Source organism: Lepidothrix coronata, unplaced genomic scaffold (assembly GCF_001604755.1).
Source record: "Lepidothrix coronata isolate B3197 unplaced genomic scaffold, Lepidothrix_coronata-1.0 Scaffold102, whole genome shotgun sequence".
In the NCBI taxonomy this organism is placed as follows: domain Eukaryota; kingdom Metazoa; phylum Chordata; class Aves; order Passeriformes; family Pipridae; genus Lepidothrix; species Lepidothrix coronata.
This window is the reverse complement of record NW_016690282.1, coordinates 1,091,605-1,109,821: the sequence shown is the minus strand read 5'-3', so window position 1 is coordinate 1,109,821 and position 18,217 is coordinate 1,091,605. Positions and strand designations below refer to the sequence as shown.

At 46.2% G+C, this 18,217-nt stretch overlaps 1 protein-coding gene across 1 annotated transcript; it reads left to right on the top strand.

Annotated features, from left to right (window-relative positions):
- CYTH4 (cytohesin 4) lies at window positions 1-17,818 on the top strand. The gene is made up of 13 exons (XM_017823313.1): window positions 1-115; window positions 6,059-6,141; window positions 8,387-8,484; window positions 8,753-8,819; window positions 11,107-11,225; window positions 11,607-11,687; window positions 12,342-12,454; window positions 12,990-13,138; window positions 14,769-14,880; window positions 15,326-15,402; window positions 15,711-15,782; window positions 16,233-16,387; window positions 16,715-17,818. The coding sequence occupies exons 1-13, from the start codon at window positions 97-99 to the stop codon at window positions 16,785-16,787; spliced, it is 1,218 nt and encodes a 405-aa protein (XP_017678802.1). The 5' UTR covers window positions 1-96; the 3' UTR covers window positions 16,788-17,818.
- Window positions 17,819-18,217: the final 399 nt, after the last annotated feature.

Sequence of the window (18,217 nt, the reverse complement as noted above, 5' to 3'; positions counted from 1 at the left end):
AGCATCTGAACAAGCAGAAGGCAAGGACAAACAAAACCCCACGTTTTCAACACATCTGAAACACATTTGTGTTGAAAATATATCTCACTCTTCAGGATGGACTTTTGTCCTTCTGGTAAGCCTTGACCATTGTGTATCTTTTTTTGGGTGAGGGCTGTGCACTCAGTTTGACAGAGTCAAGCACTCCATGAAATCCCAGCATCTAGAGTGGATACTGTGGCTGGTGGCTGGAGGGATGAGATGCTGGAAGATCCCTGGGGCTGCAGTAGATTGCTTGTCAGCCTTCAGGATTAGGCATGGGTTTCTTTTTACTTGCTCTCCTTTCACACTGGGAGAAAATTTCCCACTGATTCAAATGGCTTTGGTACTGAGAGTGTCTACTGCTGGGATCGCTTGGGCTGGTGATCCTGGACTGAGCTGGGAACTGACTCAGGGGCATCAAGGGTTTATATGACACTTAGGATGAACACTTGTAAGCTTTGGCTTCTCTTCATGAAACTCTGGCATGGCTTGCAAGCTCCAAAATGGTGTTTCCCTGCAGATCCCAGGAGCTGGTTTGCCTCTGGGGAGCCTCTCATGCAGTTGGGTATCTCAGTGCAACACTCTTGCAAGGCTTTTGGTTCTGGGGTGTCTCTTGCTTATGTCCATGTTAAAGGTGAATAACTGTATTAGGATCCTACAAACTCAAAGTGACCTGCAGGTGGGCCTGCCTGGTCCTGAAATAATTTCAATGGGCAGATGTGGGTGGGGGGAGATAAGCCACACCCGAGGAACTGAGAGAGATCTTAGGTTTTATTTCCTTCTTTGGCAGGTGGTGGGAAAAGTGTTTGGGATTCAGCAGGGAAAGGCACACTTCCAGACTGAACATTTCTAGCCTCTGGCTGAGGAAGCTCTGAGCATGTGTCTGTGCAAAGCCAGCAGAGAGGGAGAGCTGAATAGCAATAGACTAAACGAGGGCCAGGAAGAAGAAGGATCACTTTGCAATGACCCTTCTCGATCTGATTCTGTCCTATCAGGCTTTTGTATATAGGTTATGGAGCAGAGAGTGAAAGCAAAAAGCGATGCCCAGTTTCAACGACTGTTGTGCACATTTTAGCTTTGAGGTGTGTAGCCAAGGAAGGGGCACACTCAAACAATATACTTCCTTGTCAGGGAAATTTGTAGTACCTATAGGAGCTGAGCTCTTGCCAGCATCTGACTATGAATGTTGGTGAAGGTGGGTCTCTTCAGATCACCCAGCCCTCCCCACTGGAAAGCAACTGTGGTAAAAGATTCTGCAGGACAAACTGGACAGGAGGAGGGATAACTCATGTTTTACTATTTATTTTGGAGTGTGCCTCCCTCCTCACAGAAGGTCTGACACAGTCATTCATTCAAGTTATGTGTTATGAGTTAATTATATCTTGAAAGTTACACATTCAAGTAAGTATACTTTGAATAAAGTATACACACTGCAATAGCACAATGAGATCCTGTTCAGGGAGAACACAGGTTTGCTCAGTTCTGGCTAGAGGCAGAGCCCAGAGGCAGGCAAGGCCTGGAGAGATGTGCTGGCTCTGACTGATGTTTTTGCTCAGTCCCATCCTGTCACTCCACAGCTGGGTGAGAAAGAGGGTTTGTTTGATGCTGTGCTCCCTTGAGAGCCCAGGCTGCTACCAGACAGAGTTTTCCAGGGAGCTTTAGGGTACTGAATGGATTTGAAATTGCTAAGTTGTGGCTTGATTGTCCTGAAGGTCAGAGGTGCATGTACACCTTTTCCTGGGGTCACTCCTACCTTGAGGTGTGATGGTCCTATTAGGTACATATCTGTGCGATATGACCTATATCTGTGGGGAGGTTGCTCTCCCTGCAGTGTATGTCCTTTTCCAGATTCCTTCAAAACCATCTCACGACTGTCAGGGTGAGGCCACAGAGCCAGTATGCCCAATCCTTGAGCTGAGTGTGCGAAATATGGGAGAGCATATGGATGCCATGGTATCCTGTGCTAGGATGTGTGGGGTAAGAGTCATAGTCAAAAGTGGCTAGAAGCTACCCTGATTGATGTAAGTTGTCATGTGGGATAAGGGGACAAGGAAGCAACATAAATTCTTCTTCACACCTTTTGCCCATAACTAAAATGTGCAAATTAAACCTGTTGGGATCTGTGTTGAATTTCTTCTGACACAAGCTGGAAGATAACTGTGTAGTGGCTGCAGGAAGGAGACAGATAGGGTTGGAGGGAACTGAGGAGCTGCAAGGCTTCCTGTCATCTGCCTGTTGCCAGCCTGTTACCTGGTTGTGGAGCTGGTGGTCTGTACTGCAGATGACACAACAGCCATATTGAAAAAGAAAAGGAATTTCAGGTGAAAATTTTCCACCAGACAGCCTTCTTCAGGCAGAAGGTGCCCATCAGGCTGCTCTGCTTGTGTGTTGCCATGGGTGGAGGTGCTCAAACCCTTTGGTGTCTACACTCAGAGCCCTACACTGCCTTGCAAATGGGCCTGATGAACCTCTGCTGTCATTCTGTGGGTGTGTAGCACATGGATGGTTTGCCACAGTGCTACAGATACGGTCATTCTTCATAACCTTCCCCCACAGCTTCTGCAGTCCATTCTTCCAGCTCTCCTGGATGGTCAACTTCCCACTTATTCTGTGCTTCAAAAGCTGTCTTCCTATTCATATAATTTTGCTTGGGTTTGAAGCAAAACAGTGCCCATTGCCTGTTCTGAAATTTGAAGAGAGAAGAACCACACACGAGCAGTGACATGCACATACATTTATCGTCTGTTTAGTTACTGTCCGGATGGTTCTGCACAGCCCTTTGCAATGGGAAATGAGACCAGCAGACACAGTACTCTCTGCTGGCCACATAAGTACCCAGATGTTTGGGTAACTCCAACCTGCCCTCCAGATGGGAAGGCTGGAGGCATAAGTCACCACAACTGGAATTGAAGTCTGTGTACTGTTTTGAGTGACAGCACTGAAAATACAAGCCTGGACAGTTCATGAGAAATTGGCAGGTCTTTCTCTTAGGTTCTGCCCTAAGAGTGGGGAAACAACCTCAAGAGCAGGTGTAAGAACAACAGATGTAATGCTGATGCACTTTCCTTTCAACATTTGCTCTCTGAAAATAAATTCCAAGCAGCAACTTCATGTCCTTTCTGGAGAGGATGCCAGACATTCTTTTTTTTTGGTGTCTGAACTGTGAAACTTCAGCATTGGTTTGGCTGGCAGTATCCTCCTGAAATGTGTGGGTGTTTTCATGGTGTGTTCTTCACCAGGGTGAAATTTCCCCCTGTGCAGAGAAGCCTGACCAGGGCTATGCTTCATCTGTGTCCTCACCTAGCTCTAGAGGGAAGTGTAACTTGGTGGTACTGAGGACTTTGACAAGGCTGAAGCTGTTCCTCAATCCCCTGGTGCAGGGCTGAATTGCCTCTGCCATTGCAAGTGTCTAGAGTGAGCCAGGTGGTGCTTTACTCAGTGTCCTCCTGTTGGCTCAGCTTGTTCTCAATGTGGAGAGGGAAGGAAAGGCTCTCAGTAACTCACCTCCTGCTTGCCCTGATGCCTCTGCTGCCTTCACTGCCTTTCTGCGGACGGTTCCCCAAACAAGCCCTTTGTGTTCACTTCCCCTGACTGCAGTGTGGTCAATAACATTGATGAATTGCCTCAGAACACCCTGAGCAGAGCATCAGGCCGCCTGTTACGACAGGAATAACGTGAATGCACTGACATCAGAATTATTTTCCAAGGCAATCAAGGACTTAAGCTATTCAGGAAACTTAGGAAACCTAAGAAGGACCCTCTCTGCAGCTCAATCTAAGTTGCCCTGAAAGTTTGATCCATCAATTTTTTTCTATACTATGTTAAACTTTCCTGCTTATTTACCATTTTATTCCTTCCTCATGACTCATGCTTTTTCTCCCCCGCCCTCCCCACACACAGTTCTTCCCACACTTTTCTCATTCTGACAAACTGGACAGGTGAATCATTTGGGAGTTGGGGTTTTCAGATGTTCAGGAGGAAGGGGGACTGCATTATTTACAGTCTTGGTGGGGGTCATGTGGGTGACATGGTGTCCTCTGGGAGCCTCATGCCTCTTTGAGATGCTTCAGGCTGCTTCAATAGACAAAGAACAACTGAAGCAAAGCAACCAGCCACACCACAGAGTTTGCTGATGAGGTGGGGGAAGGTGAGGTTCCTCAGGTATGTCCTGCTATGGTGCTTTTGTGGAAAGAAATACAGGGCAAAAGATCTTAGTGGTAATTTGTCAAGGAATCACCCCAGTGATTCCACAATTACAAGCCCCTGCAGGAGTGAGAGAGATAAAGCTGGGTAGACTGAGAGACTGGCCTCGTCTCCCGCTGATGCCAGAACAGTGGGAGACATAAATTAAGCTGAAGCCCAGGCACTGCTCAGAGGCATAGGGCTGACATTCAAAGGGAAGTTAGCAACCTGCCTAATAAGTAGCTGAGCTGTTGCATGGGGTTTTTTGGTTGTGGTTTCTTTTTGTTTGTTTATTTTTTGTTTGCCTTCTTGGTTGCTTGCTTGGTGTTATGCTTGTTTGCTTGGTTGTTTGTTTTCCTCTCACATACAGATTTGGCTGTTGCAAGCCTTCTGGATGCCACCAGTTTTCCTTCTATCTTGACTGGCTTCAGCAATCAGTCAGCTTCTTTCAGCTCTTCACAAGGGCTGCTTCCAGGACTGGGAGGGCACATGGGTCCATCCCACTCTTGGCTTCATGCTAGCTGTTTGTCCAGTGCTTTACTCCCACAGATTCAGCAGTCTCTCCCCAGGGAATGCAATGCTTGAAACCAGCAGGAAGAGGGGCTGCAGCCTGAGAAGAGTAACAGGAACATACTTAGCTCATGAGGGAAAGATTAGGATTATGGAAGGCAGATCTCTCTGAGCTGTTGTGGCCATGACAGGAAAGAAGCATGTGGACTCCAAGATGATCGCCCTTGTCCCCTTTTCCTTCTGTCTGTCGTGGCTGCTTCCTTCCCCTTTTTTCCTCCAGTCATATTTATAACAGTTGTTTTGCATGTGAGATCCACACCAAGAGAATTTCCAATGCAGCTGGTGCTACTTCCCCTTTTTCCAGGAAGACAGGAGGCCCAGGGGATTATGGCTCATGAAACAGTGAAGCAGGACATCCAGTGACTTGACATAGCTTCCTGGGAAAGCTTTGTCTTGCAATATTTAGGTGCAGCAAGGGCCCTGTCTGCCACTTCAGGAGTGACCTTCAGTGCTCTCAGCCTTTTGTTAGTGCCTTTTTTTTTCCTGGGGCCTCGTCATCTGCTTTGCCTCCTCTCTATGGCTGCAGCCTTCTCCTTCTCCTTGCTGAAGAGACTACGTTTCACCTGGATTATATTTAGCAGCAGTGCTGTCTCCCCAATTGTTCTGGGTGTTTTATGAATCATGTTGTGGTTGCCTTGGCTCTACTGCTATCTGTTTAACTTCCTGTACATTAGAAGAAAGCCTACTCATATTTCTGTGTTGTCTGCGGTCCACAGAACAACAGCCTTCCAAAGACATTCCTTCTTCAGCAAGGCTTTCATCCCCCCAGATCCTGCCTTCAGATTTGAAAAACCTTGATTCTCTCTCTTAAGTCACTTCTGATCCCCCACTAGCTGTGGGGGATCAATCCATGAAGCCAGTGGCTCTTCATGGGAGGTTTGGATGTAGGTGAAGTGTTTAGGTCACAGATTTTCAGTACATAGAGATGACTGACATAAAACCCACCAGAGAGCATTTGGTGAGACCTCCTTATTGTGCTCACAGCAAGCAGAATTGCTTGAGTGGGTGGGTGGGTTGCTGCAGGTTTAGATAAGAGGGCTACCAACACATCTGACTGTAAGGAGGGGTGTATGGGTCTGTGCTGCTTACTCTGGACTGAGAACCATTTGCAGGCCAAAGGTGAGATGCAGTGGCTGCAACAGCAGGGAGCATAGATGCTGAAACACAGAAATCAGAGTTGCTATGACATGACCCTAGGAGAGGGTACCTACTGGGAGGTTGAGGCAGCTTTTTCTGTGATATGTTGACCCCAGTACTATTGTCACGGGCATCTTTATTCTTCCAGAGTCAACTGATTTGAGCGAGGCTGAAGAGACTGAAATAGAGACAATCAGGCAGCACAAACAGGGGCTTTTGGAGGACATTAAGGTAAGGACCATCCTGTTTCTCTTGCCTGCCTAGCTTTCTAAAATCTGTCTTCACCAAGGAGCATCTTTGCATAACAGTCCAGGCCATGCAGAAGTGCTCTGGCACTGGAGACATTTTCTCTGTCATGATCCAACTTGAATTCTCAACTTCAGGCTGCCCTGGCCTATTTGCCACCAGTGTATGTCCAACTCTCTGCTGCAGGAATCATCAGCTGCTCTAATGGGATATTTGAGAAAGGCCGGTCAAATTATGAGCAGGGATGAGCTGGGATTGCATATTTAGGATTAAGGTAACGAGTATGACTTCATTGTCATACTGGCAGGCACAAGGCTCAGCATTTATGATTATTTTTAATTACCGATTACCTGCTAATTACATACCAGTCCTAGTTACCTGCAGCATCATTCTGTGTTTATCAAACTTTTGTTTTGTTTGTGGACCTCTAACAAGCCCTTCATGCAGGATCCCGTCTCTTCGAAGAGGTGTATTGGCAGGACCTTCCACACAAGTTTCTGTGGTTGAACTTGCTTTTCTTCTTTTCTTTTAACAGACCCAAACATTTCTACACCGACTCCTAAAAGTGTCTGAAAGTAACAGATTCAAAATCAGTCAGACTGCATCACAGTCATGCGTGGTGCTGTACACTTTCTATTCTGTTCTGCCTCCATCACCATGGAATATGATTTCCCATTAGAGAGAGCTTATTACACTGAATCTTTGGACTTGGACTGATTTCCCAACAATATGAAGATGTCCAGATGTCTGGGAAATAGGTGCAATATTTCCTGGCATAAAGGATTAAGCCAAACTACAGACTCCCTCTTTCTGCTGCAAATCAGAATAGTGTCTTGTCTCCTCTTGCAAAACAGATGATGAATGTATGTGCATGTCATTTGCTTGTGTGTGGTTCTTCTCTCTTCAATTTTCAGAATAGGCAATGGGCACTGTAAGAGGAATACTACATTTTTTTTGCCCACTGTGGACAGAGAAATGTTGCTAGACTGCACAAACTCATATTTTAAATCCTAAATCCATTAAGCAATGCGTTGTCCAATGGAACAGAATGAGTTTAGGTGAAAAGACTACCTTAGAATGAGAGACATTTTCCCCAGGGGATCTTTTCAGAAAGTGTCTAGCAATACCCTTAAACACAAACACTTGGGGGAATGTCTGGGGCAGGGGAGAGGGAGGAGAGGAAAGGATGGGTCTTTACTTGCCAGCAACACTGCCAAAAAACAGCAGTGAGTAAAGTAACAAAATTTATAATAATTTGAAATTTGGGAGCTAAGATCATTGCTTTGTTACATTTTTGCAATACCTAAAGCTTAGTAAGGAACGCTCACAGCTATGGAGACTAATGAAGCACAGTAGAATGTGGCCAGAGCAAAACTAAAGCTCTTTTAAATTATGGGATATTGCAGAAATTCAGTTTCTCTGTCTGGTTAAATGCTTCATCCACATCCTCATTCCTTGATGAGAAGGGATCTTCCCCTGCTTATTGTGGTTTGCCTGGGGAAGAATTTGGGTGATTCCTGGAAGAGATCTGTGATGTAATTTGGCTCTGAGGAGGACCATAACTGAAGAATGGAAACAAGCAGATATAGATTTCCTTAGTAAAGCAGAACATCCAGCCAAGGCGGACATGGTCTGTCATGGGCCTAAAGGAAAGTGAATTCCGCAATTGATTTTTTTTTAAAATTTGCAATACTCTTTTTTTACTCCTTCTTTCTTCTTTCTCCCCCTAAAGACAGGTATCTGCTCAATGATATTTGAATGATAGGTATGTTAAAAACTGTTTCATAGTATTGCCACTTCAGGTTCATATTGACCTCACAGTTACTGATTCCACTTCCCCTTTCCTGGATGCGTAGCAGGGCTATGCAAAGTAAAAGCTCAAAGGAAAAGGGCACAATGGAAGGATTCTTGCATCTGACATTGTTTGAGGAACTGAAATCAACACTGGGGCGAGTTCTCTGACACTCGCCACGCTGGCTAATCTTGATTTTTCCAGCCTTGATTGACAACAGACATGAGAACATTCCTCTGCCTCTCTCTCCAATTGTTTTCATCTAGAATCCAGCAGGGTCACCCCAGAGCAGTCCCCATTTCGTAGACATCCTTGGCTGGTCATGACCATCTGACCTGTCCTTTTCCTATGTTTGAGGGAAGTAGTAAAACATGCTCTGTATGTATGTCTGCTGGTTTTCCCTCCATTGCCTTCATCCTCCTGATGTTTCTTTTGCAGAAGCTGAAGGAGGAGATTGCTGAAGTGTTTGCAGAGATCGAGCGTTTCCAAAATGCAGAGAGGCAAGAGGCAGACAATAATCCTAGAGAACAGACCAGGCAAGTGTATTAAGTATGCCTTTTTTAACAAAGTCTCTCTTTTGAGGTTGAAAAAACAAAAGTGCTAATGGGATTTGGATCACAACAAGGACAGGGAAATTAGGCCAGGAATACCCTTCTCTCCTCTTAGATTTCTCTTTATTTCTGGATAGTCAGACACCTGTCCTTAAGATATCTAAGTTACCTAACTTATTACTAAGTTACTTGTGAGTGAAATGACATGTTCCTTTATTCTGTTTGATTTTCCTTCTTTTTTATGTGTTTGCAGCAAACTATCACAGAGGGATAAAATTCTGTCCCTGGGCCGGAAGAAATTCAATATGGATCCTGCAAAGGTAGGATTTGTTCATACCACCTATGAAGATAAAGAAAGCTTGTAGGAAGATATTCTGTTGGCTGTTGGCCCACTTGCAGCCACCTATGTCAAAGGAACTATGGCGTGGGACTGTGTTTCCTAACTCACTAAGGTTCCAGTTAGTAACACTCTCCATTCTATTCCTGAATAAGATCTTTTATATGATCAAGCTGTGTTGTCTCCCCCCATCACGTGCTTATAGGTCATCCCATACTATTCAACCCAAACCTAAGAGAAGTAAGGGGAGGATGGTTTAACACTGCCAATATGTCACGGGAGCCAAATTTCCTTTAGCACAGCTCTTCTTGACTGCAAGGCTGAGTTTGCTATAATGTATAGACAAGGATGAACTAAGAAGAAGGGGAGAAATTTTGAGAACGAGTCAGGTTCCTTGGCTCATTCGTAACAGAAGAGGACAAGATGCCTCTGACATTTTGGAAACAGTTTTGGTTTTGGTAGTATTGGTTGAATTGTGGAGTAAATACAGCTTTTCTGCTTTCTGGGACTCTGACCAGTGGTGTCAATTGCCTTCAGCCCTCTGCAGAAAGCTCTAAAAACATTAAGTAGACAAGATGCGAGAAAGACAGTTCTCTCTTCCTTCCTCCTCACTGGTGGGCCACTTTTTTGAGCTCTGTAAGGAAAACCACAAGCTGCGATCGAATGATAGCTCATCACCAGCTAACTACCACAGCTAACATCTTGAGTGGCTGCTGCTCAGCATGACAACTTCTCATGCCTCCTTCTGTGCCCTGCTGAGACTGTCAAGATGCCTTCCCCAGCATCCACACCACAGCTGGAGTGCTTGCCAGTCCCCTGGACATCCCTCTGCCAGTAGGAGCTGTCTCAGAACAGTGATATCAGTACTTACAGCCTGCATGAGAGAAGGTTTTATTTTGCCTTTCAATCTGACCTTGGTTTGAAACCCCAGAGGCAACTCTCTATGGCACTGTGCCATTCTGTGCAGAAATACCCGAACTAGTTCTAACCCCAAACCAGTTTAGCTTTATTAGTTTAATGCTGATCAACCTGGTCAAAATGTTGTATACGCTGTGCCTGTATTATGCAGATCTCTGATTATTACCTCCTTTTTGCTACATGCAATAAACAGGGAGGTGCTGCAATGGAAGGAAATTTCTTTACCCCTCCTTTCAAAGGTTACACTCCATCCATGCAATGCTGATACTTTAAGTGAGTTCCTATGGAAGTTCCTGAGGATAGAGGAGATAAGCGTTAGGAATCTGGCCAAACAAAACCTTTGGGGAGAAACATTTTCTTCTGGAAAATGGGGCCCCATCATCACTGCAATGCTTTGCAAAATTAAATTGGTCTTACCAAAATTCCATCTGGGGAAAGAGAAAGGAAAATAGCATGGAAAAAAAAAATCTCACAAACATTTCAATTTCTCTTTTGAAACTGCTTTTTCTTTGGGGCATTTTAGAGATAGTTTCTTATATATTACAGGGGAAAGTGAAATGGTTCCATTGAAGTAGAACATTTTGATGGATCTAAAATAATTTTCATTCTTTTATTGTATTTTGTGAGGAGAATTGCTATGTGGTCTGGAGAACTGCAGTGTTGTTAGATATTGTCAAGAATCCTTTGAACAAAACCTCAGCTTTCTTTGGCTTTGAAAATCATGAAATTCTCTCTTAAATAGGATATTGACTCTTTGCACAACCCAACTCAGACCCTCTGTATTCCTTAAAAAGCATATTCCATCCTTACTGGCTAGGAGGAATGGAACTGAAAAGATTTCAGTCTTCTCTGTTCTGTTGTATGGAAGAAAAATTAAGAAAAAATTATTTTGAGTTGTCTCAAGCCTTTATTTTTGCCTGAGTACATTTTTTTTCATTATGTCTTCTTTTAAACAAAGAGTGTTTCCTTTAAGTTAATTTAGGGAAAAAAAAGACATTTAGGAACAGAACACTAAGATATTTTGATTGAAAATGTTAAAATGAATTATTTTCACTTTACCTTTTTGACTTTTAAACTACATTGCCCTTTTTTGTTTGTTTGGGTTTCCATCAGAGTAAAACATTTAGCCAGATCTAGGGATGAAATGCAAATGGGACCGACCACCCGTAGTGGATGAAGAGGGATGGAATAAAGATGAGAACATGGCTGTGATCTCCCATAAAGGGACTGGGGAGTAACAGAGGAGGAAAGTTCATCAGAGCTAAGGAAGGCTGATATCAATGTGTTGGAGTCCTACTTTCTCATCACACCACAAAGCTGTCTTATTTCACTGTCTTGCTTTTCCTTCCCAGGGGATCCAGTACCTGATTGAGCACCAGGTATTATCCTCAGACCCACAGGAGATCGCCAAATTCCTCCACAAGGGTGAAGGTCTGAACAAGACAGCCATTGGGGATTACCTGGGTGGGAGGTGAGCAGCCCAGGCAGGATGAGGAGACCCTTTGGAGGCCCTGTCCTGCCTGGCCCCTCTTAACTACCATTTTGGATGACCTGTGGCAGACCTCAGCCACGTGCCAAGACTGAACATACCTCCAACCACAGTGGGCTGAGTGGGCAGTACACCCCTGGGAGGGTCTTTGGAGGGTGACTAAGGCTGGGTATATGGGCTACTTTTCCTGCTGCCTGTAGTGGGGTCAGTCTTCCAAGACAAAAGCACATATATCAGCCACTTCTTGGTCAAAGGGGAAGTGGAGGCTGGGATGGAGCCAGGGGCTTGTTGTCACACCAAGGGGCATCCAAACTGGGCAGGATCAGAGCTCTCTTCTGACCTTTTCCCTCCATCCTCTTCCAGGGACCCCACAAACATTCAGATCCTCCAAGCCTTTGTGGCATGTCACCAGTTTGCCCACTTAAACCTGGTGCAGGCACTGAGGTAAGTGACGATGACAGATGCAGGGGATGGTGCTGGAGCCAGCTCAGCCACTGGGTCTTACTGCCCAGGAAGGTCAGGAAGCCTTACTGGTCTGAAATGGGAACTTCCCAAGGCCCTGCTGCATGTGGTGGCTCCAAGGCTGTTGCTCTGTGAGTTGTCAACAGCTTCTCCAGGGGGAACACTTTTGTGGCCCCTTGACTGAACTGACCATTTGCAGAAAAGTGGATCCCTGTGGCTTCAATGCCTGGGGGGATAGGAAAAGTTATTTTTTGCAGCAGGAATCATGTCTGCCCACGGTGCCTGTTATGTCAATGACAAAGTGACTCAGTCTTAGGGCATCTTGTTTTCTTATAGGCCACCTCCTGGCAGGACTCTTTCTCTTGAGGTCTCTGCTGCCTTGCAGGACACTCATTAAGAAGCAGAGCCGTGATTTCCAGGATGTTTAGTTCTGCTTCCTGCTTTTAGGGTGTTTGAGACTGATGAACCCAGGCAATTTGTAGAGAGAGGAGCAGAGCTTCTGCTTCATGCACTGTGTTGTCTCCCCGGTGTGATGGGATGACTTCTTTTATTTTCATGGTATCACATGGGTTGAGGGAAGGATAAATGTTTCTTGCACCCAATCTGACTAACTATCTGGCATGCTGCTCCTGATAGACAGTTCCTATGGAGCTTCCGGCTGCCTGGGGAAGCACAGAAGATTGACCGGATGATGGAGGCCTTTGCCAACTGGTACTGCAAGTGTAACCCAGGAGTATTCCAGTCCACAGGTAGTTCTGGGGAGAAGGCCTATAAAGCTGAACTACACTTTGCTAGAGAGAGTAGCCTGACTTTTCTGTTCACAAGGCACAGAGGGCACCACTTGGAAGTGTGTTTCCCCTTAAGCTGAAGGAGGCAGCCCAGTTCCTGTGAAGCTGAACATTTTTGGTCCCCCTTTTCCCACTGTGCTACAGCCCATTCCAATGGGCAGTAGACTGGAGAAGTGGTCCCAGCCTCACATGAGATATACTGCATTGCAGCAAGGATAGCACTGACAGATGTAGGTCCGTAGAAACTTTCCTGCTGGCAGAGCCATTATTGGACCAGATCTGCCCAATTTGCCCCATTATCCTGAGGGAATGGAATCACTCCAATCCAACTCTGTCCCTCTTTCTCCTAGCAGAGGGGACATCTCCCTTCTCCTCCTACAACTGAGAGAATGACACTGTTCTTCAGTGACTAGAAACCAAGCCACCTGCTAGGGTGCGGATTGTTCTGCTCTCTAAAACGAGTAGCACCCATCCTGGTTTTCTTTCTCATTGATAGATACCTGTTACATACTCTCCTTCTCTATCATCATGCTTAACACCAGCCTGCACAACCCCAATGTGAAAGACAAACCCCACTTTGAAAGGTTTGTATCCATCAACAGAGGCATTGACAATGGAGGGGACCTGCCAGAAGAGCTCTTAAAGGTAAGAAGACTTCCAATTTTATCATGAAAAATCACCTCTTCTCTCTGCTCAGAGCCCACTGAGAAGCAAAGGTCTGCAGGTCTCAGTGTGATACAGGCTTGCTGATCTTCTGCCGTACAAGGAGAAGGTCCTCATGGGGAAAGAAGGCAGTATGTATAAAAGCGAATCTGTAAAATGTGGGAACTGCTTTGGAGAGAAGCTTCACACATTCTTGTTGGTGAGGACATGGAGCAAGAGAGACAGGGCTGGAGACATTCAGGGAATAGCTGTATCAGTTTAAGAAAGTTTGTGCTTTTAAGTCTGTACGTGTGAGAGAGGAACAGATACTGCTGTGTGTCGTGTAGGTGTGAGGCCATGTGAATGGGGTACCCACCTCTCTGGGAGGTAGCTGGGCACCTCACTCATCCAGCTTTGAAATTCCTAGCCCCCAAGGGGGCTGTCTATTTCTTGTGTGTCTCTGTGTATAAGAATCAATGTCACTGTGGCCAAGATTATGAATCCCTTTCCCTTTTTCATACCTAAATGTCTCAGTTGACTCCAATGTTTGCATCAGTCAGGACACCAGTGCCTGACTTCTCTTACACCAGGATATATCTTTGAATGAGTAGAACCAACAAGCCCCAATGAGTGTCAGGGTTTCTTCCAGCATCTAGAAAGCTCTCATCAGGTCCATGGTGTTTCTTATCCCAGGGGATGAAGATGCAGAGACAAGGGATGCATCCATTAGCAAAGCTGGAGCTTCCATTTTCTCAAAAGCTCAGCAGCTATGGAACCTGCCCTATGAGGCAAGGTAGAAGTGGGCAGCCTGCCTACGTATGTCTGGCTTCACCAACCAGCCTGGGCACAATAACTTCTCTCTTGTGTCAAAGAGGCTGCCTACATCCCAAACATGGGTTTGCTGAGCAGCATCCCTTCAGGGTAAAGGTTTTAGATTTTATTCCAGGTGTCATTTCTGTCAGACAATTTGAGGGAAGATGCCGAAACCTGTAGTTTCTTTTTTTTTTCTTGGCTTGGGATTTGTGTTAAAAATGACTGGAAATCCAATGATGTTAGCAACATGTCAGTATACCTTGAAAGCTAATAACCTGCCTCCCTGTCACTCTGCTGTTACGAATGTTGCCCTTTGTGTCCCTCAGTGCCAAAGCCTCGATTCTATGAAATGTGCTTCCTTGTGGCCATGTAGCTGTATGTGCTGGTCTCTACAGCTTATCGACAGTGTTTGGCCCCACCAACCTAGGGTCTAAATGGGGCTGCAGTTTCTGCCGTGTTGAGTCCCCATCCTAGTGCCTTAACACTACCCAAAGCAGCACTTGTGTTATGCTGGGTTTGGTCACAGCAGCCTGTCTTGCTGTGGGTGCACCATTTTGTGTCTGTGACTTTCTAAATTGAGACACTTCATGACACGAGGTGTGGAAAAGAGCTAGTGGTCTCTCTTGAAACCCTGTGATGTGTAGACTGAGGGCTGTTGTACCCCCAGTGCTCACTGCCTGCTCCCCTGCACTTTGCCTGCCTGCCCTTGTAGAAATAGAGTGATGGGCCAGATGGACCTAGGATAGTTGTGTACAAGCTTTGTCAGAAATAAATCTTTCACTATCTTTCTCTCTCTCTCTCCACTAATGCTTTGGGGCAGAATCTGTTTGAGAGCATAAAGAATGAACCGTTCTCCATACCAGAGGATGATGGCAATGACCTCACCCATACTTTCTTCAACCCTAACCGTGAGGGCTGGCTGCTGAAATTAGGTAAGGGGGGGAGGACTCCCCTAGCTCCACTGACTTCCCCGCTTGCCTGCCTCCAACCACAGATCTCCCCCTGCAACCCACCATCATCTCTGCTGTCCTTCGGTCCTGTCTGCTGTGGTGGGCTGAGGCTGACACCTGCTGTTGAAACCAGCTGCTGCTCCCTCCTCGCAGCTATTGCAGGCTCTGTCTTCTCAAAAAGGGACTTGAGAAGATATTCCTCCCCTGTTCCCATTCACAGCACCATCAGAGCAAAATTGGCTCCCTGTATGTGCATGTCCACCACACTGCATCACATCAGTGGTTAGCACCATGGTGTCTCCCTGGAGCTCACCCACAGCGAGATCTGGGAGTGTATGCCTGTGTGTGCAGGTCTGGAGCTTGGGGGTGGCAGGGGGAAGGACAGAAAAATGTGTGACTAATGGCTTTTGAATCTCGTTGCCTTTAGGAGGACGTGTGAAAACCTGGAAACGCCGCTGGTTCATTCTGACAGATAACTGCCTGTACTATTTTGAATATACCACGGTAAAGGCTTAACTCATGGTTGGGAAAGTGTCCTGGGTGGTTATGAGCCTCTGAGGGGCCAGGGAGGAGCAAAGGATAGGGGGCAATTCTTCCCTTCTACCCTGTGCTCCCAGACTGAACTCGGAGCTGTTTGCTCACCTGTGATCTTGTGTCCCCAGGCATACACTGCCCCTGTCACCTCCACAAAGACACATGTATGGGAAATCAGAGAGGCTCTAAATAGTGGCATAGATTTGGGGAGCATCTTGGGTATTAATTCATGTTTCCGGGAGCATCTTGGGTATTAATTCATGTTTCCTTGCCTTCAGGACAAAGAGCCTCTGGGCATTATCCCCTTGGAGAACCTATCAGTCCGGAAGGTGGATGATCCCAAAAAACCAGTAAGTCTCCACTGGTTGGTACTCTGCCAACACAGGCTGTCAGATGGTCAGAGGAAAGAGAAGATGCATACAACCATGCTTGTCAGAAGGAAGGTGCCATTCCAAACAGCCTTGTGCCCCCATCTAAACATGACTGTATTTTTAGTTTATATTTCTGGAGTGAAGAAACAGCTGTCCTTTGGCTGGCTGTATTGTATGTTTTCACATGTGTATGTGTGTGTAGGTGGGCAGAGATGAGTGTACACATCTGACTTCCTAGTTATTTTGCACCAGGAGATGTGGGTACAGTTCTTGGGGTGGGGAAGGAAAGGGTCTGTTACATTTCAGAGACAGAATGTTCTCCTCCCTTTTGGAAGCTCTTTGAGCCTGTCACTCATGGTTGGAGGCAGCATAGCCTCCTTGGTCCACCGTGTCTTCCCCTACTGCTCCATTTTATTTCCTTCCTGACAGAACTGCTTTGAACTCTACAATCCCAACTGCAAAGGGCAGAAGATCAAAGCCTGCAAAACAGATGGGGATGGGAAGGTGGTTGAAGGCAAGCATCAATCCTACAAGATCTCAGCAGCCACACCAGCAGAACGTGATGAGTGGATTGAGGCAATACGGTGAGGAGACCAGAACTAGAGGCCTGAGCTTGCCTTTGTTCAGCCCCAGGGACAGATGATCACACAGATTATTTGTCTATCAAAGCTTCAACAGAGGGGTGAACAGAAATGTTTGTAGTCTAGCACTATGGTACCTCTTGACTTTATAGAGTTTCAAGGTCCCTTCTAGAGAATCTCTAGCCACAGCTAAATTCTCTGCTGTGAGTCTGGAAATCTCCAGTCCTACACTTTGGCAAGTGGTGTCTCTGTGCAAGTTTATTTGGGTTATCTGTGCTGCTCTCCATCATTAAATCTCTTACTTTTGCTCCCATTTCCTCTTATTTCCAGAACCAGCATCACACAGGATCCTTTCTATGATCTGGTCTCTGCCCGTAAGAAAAAGATTGCCAGCAAAAACTGAACCCTGACCTGGTCGCTAGCCTCAGGAAAGCATAGGTTGGTGGACAGCTTCCCTCTCTTGCTGGGCTATTCCAGTGAAGAAATTTGGGAGCGTTGGTTCCCTCTGCCTCCCACTTGGCAAGAAGATAAACGACAGGACAGCTTGCCAGGTTTGCTTCTTCCCTTTCCAAACTGAAGGCAGTGGTGCAGGGTGCAATCCACTGAGGACTGTCAGAACTGTGGGCACGGAGTTACGCATGTCCGAACACAAAGGCTCAACAGCAACTGACCTTTGGGTTCTCCCATACATCCCCAGACATGTAGGACAGGATCTGAGAGGAGACAAAAACGTCTGCAGAATGTCTCTGGCCCCTCCCACAATGAAACCAGGCCAGACTATTTTTCTGTGAGCATCCATGTAGATGTTCTTGGAGCAGCTGAGCATAGTCCAGTCGGTTGCAGAGCAGAAAGGCCCCAGTGGTTTCTCTTCCACAAACAGACATGTAGTGTTTGTGGGGTGGAGGCCACTACTATTTAGGACCTCACTGTGAAACCAGAGGCTAAGGTAAGATAAAAAGCCCTCAGTTCAGAAGAAATCTCTCTCTCCCTCTTCCCATAGCTGTGAGGGCTATAATCCTGGGAAGTTCCTGCTCTGTAACTGAGTCATAGGTTTTAAAAAGTTAGAGGTGTTGGATCCCTATCCAACATAAGGGATAACTGAGCATAGAGAGGTGGTGGGACCAAGGAAGCAGCTCTGGGTCTTTTGTTTCTCTTTTTTGAGCCTTGGGGATGACCACAGGTTTCCCTAGGGAAGAAACCCAAACACTAGCTCTCCTGATTGATGGCTCCCCAACAAAGGCTGATTCCTTGTACCAGCCCAGAGGCCTGGTATATGAAAGGCTTTCAGCCAGATGGCATGAAAAACTGAAGGTGCATACACCTCCTCCACACTAGCACGCTCACACAGGGGCATTCCCATCTTCACACATTGATGTCGTCTGATGTCTCGGTGGTTTTGTCTCTTGTGTAAAAAAAGAAATACAAGTGCTTGAAACAAGCCCAAAACTCAGGGTACACGATCGTTTTCGTGATAAAGGCAGAGAACGCAAGATAAAGAGTGTCATGTTCCTGTGCCCAGCAAAGCAACCTGAGCACCACCGCAGTCTCTTGGCTTTTTCCTTCCTGCAGGGGGCTGTATCTACCAGGAAATCTGCAGCAGGGCCAGCACAGCCCGATTATTCATTCGGGTTATTTTTGCCCAAGCCACAGGAATGTTGAATTAATTTCAAGAGTCAGGGAGCGTATCTCAGAGTTGCAGCACGCGCTCACCCTGGAGAAGAAACGTGAAGGTTTTCTTCTGCTCGCGCCTGCAAATGTCTCCTGCACAGCATCTCTTTGTTAGTGATGTGATACGGAGTGAGTTTGCTGCCCACTGCTCTAGAGCACATGTGT

Bases quoted from the DNA above. Each gene is read 5' to 3' on its own strand.
- CYTH4 (XM_017823313.1), top strand. The intron at 8,485-8,752 runs GCAAGTGTATTA...ATGTGTTTGCAG, and splicing joins AATCCTAGAGAACAGACCAG to CAAACTATCACAGAGGGATA. The intron at 8,820-11,106 runs GTAGGATTTGTT...TTTCCTTCCCAG, and splicing joins TCAATATGGATCCTGCAAAG to GGGATCCAGTACCTGATTGA.